This window comes from Citrus clementina, unplaced genomic scaffold, assembly GCF_000493195.1.
Source record: "Citrus clementina cultivar Clemenules unplaced genomic scaffold, Citrus_clementina_v1.0 scaffold_6, whole genome shotgun sequence".
Lineage (NCBI taxonomy): Eukaryota > Viridiplantae > Streptophyta > Magnoliopsida > Sapindales > Rutaceae > Citrus > Citrus x clementina.
The window spans coordinates 16,127,947-16,136,468 of record NW_006262139.1 but is presented as its reverse complement, the minus strand read 5'-3'; the positions used below and the strand labels follow the sequence as shown (position 1 = coordinate 16,136,468).

Below are 8,522 nucleotides of genomic sequence, written 5' to 3'. Positions count from 1 at the left end.
TAATTTTTTTTTACATCGTTTATTTTACTACCTTTTTTTGGGGGGGTTGGGGGGGGGGGCCGGGCAACACACTGCATGCTCAAAACCTTTTTAGCAAAGTATCCGAATGCACAGACACAAATTAATAATGTTAATGTGTTATAGGATAATGTTACTGTCTACACTGTGCTTGTTGCCTATGTAGATATTATATCAATGAGTTGATGTCCCTTAGTAATAGAAGCAAGAATTCCGAATTTCTCAGCTATCCAAGGTGTGCAAGTAATTAAGAAAATGAAGTTTTTTTTTATCCAATTAATTGAAGAACATTAATTTTATATATCCTTCCACCATTTTTATATTTGTTTTTATTGCGTTTTTAATTTTCTTAACCTTTGTCTTGAACTCCCAATGACAGAAAGTTTAGTCCATGGAAGTACGACAGAAGCGTTACTCCATCAGAGGAGTCTGAGGGAAGTTCCTGCAGGTGGAAATAATCCGGAATCAGCTCCAACTGATCACCATTATTGAAGTGCTAGCCAATCTATCAGTTTTATGACAATAAACATGTTTTAATAAACCAATTATTAATGTTACCTTATAATATATATATGCTCTGCAAATCTTTTTTTTTTAAGTTATTGTATTCTAGTGACTGCACATGGTGAAACCAGAATTTTCATTATGGGGGCATATGGAAACAACAAACTTTATTAACGCAGCTGGCAATACGCGAGTAATATGAAACTGAGTGGGTGAAGAATAAAATTTATATCTAGGTGAAGGTCATTTTTAAAGCTTGGGGCCCAGGACCTCCCATAATTCCGCTCCTCTGTACATGTATTGCTCATGGAGATACCAATTATCGTCATATAATTTGTATTATTCTTGTGAATTGGAGTTAAGAATTTATTCTTTAGATTTAGCAGCTATAATATTTTCAACAAATAACACATAAATAAGTGCAACAGTCCCAGGGACTTGATAGTCTTCCTTGGCTGGTTACTTTGACTTCGAATCTTAGAGAGGTGGAGATTAAAAAATTAATTTGAATTTTTAAAACTGCTCAAGTAAATGGAAAAATAGTTTATTTTTTATAATTTTTTTATTTAGATATTACTTTGTAAATTATTAAGACGACATAGAAAAATGCAAATACCTAAATTCTAAAAGAAAATGTGAAACTAGAGCATATATACTTACAAGAAAGGAAAAATTGAACAAAATCACCCTCTTATTTAGCAAAATTAATGATTTTTCTAACGTTTGATAACCTACTAGAATACTCCTGATAATTGTGATGTTAAACAGTACACTTTTTGAAGGGCAAGCAATTCGATCTTTTTATAATGGATATGTAGTTGAAATGTTGAGGATATTATTCCACGTCAGTTAATGGACTAATGATGTAAGCTTCAGGCAACCCTCAACTCTTAAGTTACCTTTCAAATATGAGCCAGGTCTATGAGTTTCTACAAGAAAAAAGACATAAATTTTAATGATTAAATTGTGTTAAAACTTTCACCGAGATTTTCTTTAAATAAGTCCCAAAAGCCTATCTTGAACCTACAACAATTAAACTAAGAGAGGTAATATTAATCCCTTCAATTTATTTCATTAGCCCGCATTTTTCAATTTATCTCATTTATTTTTTGAAATAGATACCCTTGTTAACAAATTAAAAATTAATTAAAGTAAATATTATTTTTATTTGTTTCTTTTGCCTCTGCACTCTTTCTCTCCTCTCTGGTTGTCAACGATAAAAGTTCTATTCCCAACTTCCTACTTCTTTTGCTAATGCATTCCCAGACCGTGCAAATGAAGCCAATGATATAGTTTTGTCCATAGAACCTGCAATGGATTTTATTGTTTGGCAACTTTCTAAAGATGGTGAATTGTCTCTTGCTTTGGCATATTCTCACTTTCTTCTTGATTGCTGTTCATGAAGCTATGATATTTTGGAAGCTTGTTTTCTAGCTAATTTCCTTTTTATGTCTGGAAATTGTTTATTTGGTATCGTATTTCGGACCTTGGACAATTTGGAAGTTCTTCGTGGGGCTGTCCTCTTTCCTGCATTATTCCACCATTCTTTACATCTTTGGAGGTTCTCATGTTTTGTAGTCCTTTATAATATCTAGAAGTCCAAAATTTTAATGTGGTTCTTTATCACCGTCTGTTAAAATACATACTGGTAGTGGTGATAGCCTAGGTCCAATTATGATACTAAAAGAGTAGATGAGAGAGGGCAAAAATACATTTATTGTTAATTATTTTTTTAAATCTATAAAAAGGATCATTCTAAAAATAAATGAATTAATTAGAAAGAGGGGTTGATAAGATAAATTACGTAGTATATTAGAGAATTTTAAAAAATGGTTATTGTGGTTCTTTCGTTCACTCGACAATTCTCTTTTAATTGTGACACTCATTAATAAGTCATAAGATTTTAGGTTTTCCATGCTATTGACTTAGATTTACATATGCAAGTTGCATTCAATCAACTTGCATTGTGGAATATGTAACACATTAACATCACAACTTCTAGGAAACTTCTTGCATTTATAGGGTCCATCTCATTTTAGTGGACCAAATTGGTTTGTAATTATTACCAAGTTTTGGAATTTAGGTTTAGAAAACATGGATATATAAAGAAGAATAAGTGAAAGCGGCAACAACTTTTTGTGGAGAAGAAAAAGATGAGAGAGAGAGAGAGAGGAGAGAACAGTGACGTAATATTAAATTTGGGGGCTTGGTTTCAAATGTTGATTGGACGATTGGAAGATGTCTATTTTTTGCTAAATTTTAAGGGTAAGTTCTTGGTATCGCCTTCGCAATCCTACTGATCTTGATTTTTGTTTTAGTCTATCGTTGGCTATCATTTGAAATGCTCAATTGTTAAAGAGATAATTATTAGGTTGTTATTGTAAGTCAAGAATATTGAGATTTTTGATGTTGTTAGTTTCTAGTATTATTTAAAGAAGAATTTGTGTTGTAATTTCATTAATATAGTGGAAGATTATATCGGACTACGGTCTTATGATTTTTTTTTTTCTTTGGTTTTCCAAGTAAAATTATGTATCTCTTGTGGTTGATTTATTTATTTGGATTGTGCTAGTTTATTTTCTACCTATTTACATCCTATAAAATTCATAATACTTATGAATAAATTATAAATAATATACATGGTCTAATTGAATATAGAGTGGTTTACAATTTTATAGTATGTTCACTAAATATGAATCGAAATTAGTTAAAAACATAATGAGTTAGAATCAGAATAATTAGAATCAAAATAATTTATTTACTTGAACTGCAGGAATTAGAACGAGTTGTATTGCCATTTATGTGTTTATTTTGTCTTAGAATCAAAATCAGAATGAGTTGAATTGTAACAAATTACTATAAAATTCTTAATTAATTTTTATCATAATAATAATTATTTATTTTAATTATTGTTATTATTATTCAAAAATTAATTATTAATAATTATTATTGTTAATTATTATTATTAACAATTTAACAAAAAAATTATTATTAATTATTGTTAATAGATTAATTAAGTATAATATTTTTATTCTTGTTAATAATAATAATAATCTATTTAAAAATTATAATTATATTTATAGTTATAATAAAATAATAATTATAATTATAATTCATTTAATAATTATTATATTTTTTAATTAAATGGAGGTTATTTTGAGAATTTAAAATTATAGAGGCAAATTGGTACTCTGAGGAGTTTAATAAAACAAAATAAAATGCAAGGAATTAAACGAAATTTTATATTATAAATTTTTTTTATAGTACTTATAAATAAATTGTAAATAATATAGCGTATAGGGGGCTAACTAAAAGTTTACAGGACAGCTTAACTACTGCAAGTTGGGGGGGTCCTTAACATGAAAGGCTCCTTTTGTTTTTGACTTTTCAACATCGCAAAGATAGAAAGAAACTTCAATTTAATTTATATAATCCCATTATATGTTCACCCCACCTTTATAAAATAATTACAATAAGTTCATATTATTTTATAGAATTACAAATGAATAATAAGTTTGAATAATTAATTAATTAAATCATTCTTATAATATATTTTTTCTTACTTTGTCTTTTAACAATTTTTAACAATTTAAGGTTACTTTAATATAAGTTTAATTTAACTAATTTACCCTTATAGTATAAAATAACCAAATTACCCTAAGAAATATATATTATTGTAACTAATTTTTTAGGCATTTAGTTTTATGTTTTATATAAAATTTAATTATTTTCAATACGCCGAATGTCCTAATTACATCTCGTTGTTTAGTGGAATATTAATAATCATACTAAAAAGGTACTACTTATACATAATTAAAATAAACAAATTTATTGTATAAAAATTTATTGAAGTTAAAGTAAATTTTTAGATATTCTTGGTACTTTTACCTTATGAGGTTAGAATAATTATATTAATTTATGTTAAAACAACCTTATTGATCAAATATAATAAAAAAAAGTCTTATAAAAAAATAATTAATGAATATGGATTTAATTGGTTAAATTTTTAAATTTCTTCTTAATTTGAATTTTTAAAAAATAATGTATACTTATAATAATTTCTTAAAATTAGGGTGGGTTAATAAAATTTATGAGGTGGAAATATCACCACCCTTTATATAAATATAATATATTTTCCGAGGACGGCATCTTATCCAATTAATAAGTACACGCAGTACTTGTCAGGCCCATAAATTGAAGTTGTTTCAATATTTTTAAGCTTAGGGGGGAAAAAAAAGGAACAATTAGTAGTAAGTTTACATAATGAAAGTTTGAACAGTTTCTTTAGTGGCATAATGCTACTTTGCCAAGTTTTGATTGCAATTTCAATCCTATCTGTTGATGCGGAAATCTGCTCGCCCTTGGACCGACCAGATTCTGTCACCAACGTTTGTGTTATCAACTGTCACTCGAACCACTGGGGTTGGAATTGTTGATGCGGGATTCCGGTTCTCCTCGTTCTACGACCAGGATTTCTGCCCGATCAACTTCTTCACGACCAGAAGGTCTTCTCGTGAGGCTTCTTCTCCAGAGGTTCCTGCGCACACAGACAAGTCAGAGTACGCCGGTTGTTTTCCCGGCGCAAACCCTCCGACGCTCAAGTCAGATATGAAGGTTCCGGGAACGCTCGCCACAGATCTTATGGCTTTTTCGTGGTTTTCTCTTCTTTTGAATTTCTTTTTTAATCTAAAAAATGCTAACCCTTTTACCTTCGTTGGCTACCTTTTTATAGGCTTCCCTTGAATCCCAGTCTTCCGCTTTTTCCCAGACAGTATGGGACTCTGACTGCTGCGTTATGGGCAAACGCGGAATCTTGCGTGTTACGCCACGGTTCTGGGGAAAGCGTGGCTGTCGTGGTTCTGTGAGATCTTGCGTGTTACGCCACGGTTCTGGGAAAAGCGTGGCTGTCGTACCTAGATTCTCGGGCTGGGGAGCCCGTCTTGCCGACTGCCGTCGACCGGGTCTCCTCGCCTCTCGACCTCTAGCCGGAATGGCCTTATGCCTCTTACAGGAAATTGGCCTCGTGGATGACGTGCTCGTGGGTGAGCAGGATATTTCTGTTCCTGTTCCCCCGCGCACCAGGCTTTTACGGGACATACCGGTTCGCAGAACTCTGCCATCAGATATCCGCTCACCATGCCTGGTCTCGTCGACGTATTTCTCCTAAACACCGGTCCCCCAGTTTCTGGTGTTGGGTAATGTAGTGGACCAGCAGTAGAAACTCGTTAGTACTCGCTCGTGTGGGATCGGAAAAGGCTGCCAAGAGTCATGTCGCATTTAATTGCGGACGAGGTGACGTGGCAGAAATCCCCCCCTCCATTTGAATTTCGAACCGACGGTTACGAGACCCTCGGGATTCGGCACCGTTAAATGCTGGCAACCCAAGAGTCCGTCCTCATTAGGAAAACTAAATCCTCTCAAACGGCATATTCATCATTCACTCCGTCTCCGTCTCTGTCTCTCCGGCAAAGAAGTTCCGGCATAAAAGGCCTCCATCTCTGACTTTCACCGACTGAACCATTACTTCAGGTATTTCTTCTATCTCCTTGGTCTCGGATAGTTGTAGATAATTTCTCTTCTCTTCTGTTTGGGTAGTAGTTGGTGGTGTTGTGGTTAGAGCTTAGGGAATGTCGAAGGGTAAGGAGAAAGTCGTTGAGATTGATGACGACGAACTAAGTTTCCTGCCCGGTCTGCTCACTGATCCTGCTTTTGACGCCGGGATCCCCTTAGAACCTATCAGGTTTAGTGTCGGGACTAGTGCTAGGAGGATGTCCCCCCAAACAACCTCCACGAGCGAAAGCAATGGCGAGGAGGGATCTTCTGGCTCCGAGGACACCTTAAGTGAGAATGGGGAAGGTGACTCTGGTGAGGTGTCTCCATCTGGAACATCACGACCAGAAGAACGGGGTACAGTAGGAGGCAGAGGCTTGTCGCGCGATTATGCCATTGATTACATGACGTGCACGACCTCGTTTGATGAGCTCAATGACCTCCGGCTTAGGTATAACATTCCTGGTGAGATACCTCTCAAGGTCCCAGGAAAGAAGGATGCTCCCAGCCGGCCTCCCAGGGGATACGTTACCCTGTTTCTAGAGAGCTTTAAGTACGGGCTGAGGTGTCCCTTGCAACCCTACTTTGCCCGGATACTTAACGGGCTAAATCTAGCTCCTGGTCAGCTGAATCCCAATGGGTGGAGAGTGCTCTCTGGTCTGTTCATCTTGTGGGACAGATGTTGCCAAAGCGAGCCCACGGTTGATGAGGTGAAGCACCTGTACCAGCTAAAGAGCAGCCCCAAAGATGCTGGCTGGTACTACTTCCAATCTAGCACCAAGAGCCGGAAACCCATAACCGATCTTCCGACCGGTGGTGGTGGGACTTGGAAGAGAAAATTCTTTTTTGCTGGGGGTCCTTGGGGTCAAGTTGCACAAATAGACGGGAAGGATTGTCGTGTCCCACCCCGTTTCACGGTCCCAGGTTGCCTGCTCGCTCTAGATGTCTTGCATCCATAATTGTTCTTGCTCTCTTTTCTTTTTTTCTTTTTTTTTTTTGTCTCTAACCGAGTGTCTGTTTGTGTTGTAGTTTCTTAGGGTGTCCACTTCCCGCTTGGACCTGACCAGCTCAAACGGGTCGAGGCTGTACTAGCCAATTCCTGCTCGAGTCAAGAACTGTTAACTACATACAACTTGCTCGAGTCTCGCTTGATACTTCCTGGCCATAGGATGGAGGACGCTGTGATTGGGGCTCTGACCCGAAAACGTTCCCGACCTCCAACCACGAAGAGGGACCAGAGTAAAGATGCCCCTACTGCAAAGCGGGCCAACATCGTGCAGCAGGTCCCACCCTTGAAGATTTTACCTTCTGCTCCTGTGAAAGTCGGGGAAGCTAGTGGAGCAGCCACAGATCCTGCTCCCTCTTCTCCTCCTGTCGGGCCTCGATCTCGCTTACCTGACAGCCGAGCAGAACACCTGGTCCCTTACCTTAATGAGTTAACTAAACTCGTGAGCAAGAAGGACCTGGAGGACTTTGATGGCCACACCTTGGGTGAGCTGGTGGGGGCCATGCAGCATAGCGCTTTCCACCTCAGCTGCATGACCACCTATTACAAGGCTAAGGTTGGCCGCTACGACCGGAAGATGAAGGAGGATATTCAATCGGCGACGACCAGAGCTGACGTTGCCGAGAAGAAAGCAGGGGAGCTGAATCTCGAGAATCTGAAGCTGATAGAGCAAGAATCACTTGCTCAAGCAAAAGCCATTTCCCTCGAGGAGGAGCTCACCAAGGTCAAGGGGGATCTGCAAAGGCAGAAGGCTATGTATGAGGCTCAGCTCGAATCTCTCCGCGACTCCCACCGAGCTCAGGTCGAGAACTTGGAGAAGGAGGCTGACCACCAGTACGACCAGGGACTTCGGCATTCCTATCGTTGCATCATGGCCGTCTTTGGGAAGCAACACCCTGATCTGAAGATGGACGACCTTGCAGCTGGTGTTGCTCAACACATGGACGAGGAGGCGGCCAAGGAAGATGCCGGTGGGGTAGAGCCGATCGTGGTCGAGGAGGAAGACTTTCCTCCTCGTGCAGTCCCTGCTGATGTTGGCGAGGCGAGCACCCCCCCCGGACGCAACGGGTGATACCCCTCCTGCACCTGTGGAGGTTCAGCCGACCGATGCTGCCGGGCTTACTGATCCACCATCTTCTTGATGTGTCTCTTGTACTGTAACGAACAATGTTCATGAAGATTATCCCCTCTGTTAGTTATTAACAAATTAATAAAAATGGTTTTTGATTACTTTCTTGTGTTGTAAGTGCGAATTAATTTTCGGTTGAGAATCTGCTTATCTTTGTCTGGACGAGCAGGTTTTGGCTTGGCTCATGGTTTTGCCACATGCCTTAGGGGATTCTTCAATGCCTGGGATTCGGCTCGCCTTCACGCGGTCGAGCAGATCCTGGCACGCTTGGCTTCTGCCTCGCCCTAAAACAGGCTTTGAGACTTTGTCGAGCCT

The 8,522-nt window shown here is 37.9% G+C and overlaps 1 protein-coding gene across 1 annotated transcript; it reads left to right on the top strand.

The window, feature by feature from the left end:
- Positions 1–6,149: 6,149 nt before the first annotated feature.
- On the top strand, positions 6,150–8,150 carry LOC112097382. Its single transcript, XM_024182587.1, has 3 exons — positions 6,150–6,637; positions 6,764–6,989; positions 7,110–8,150. Exons 1-3 carry the CDS (start codon positions 6,150–6,152, stop codon positions 8,148–8,150), a joined length of 1,755 nt encoding a protein of 584 aa, XP_024038355.1.
- Positions 8,151–8,522: the final 372 nt, after the last annotated feature.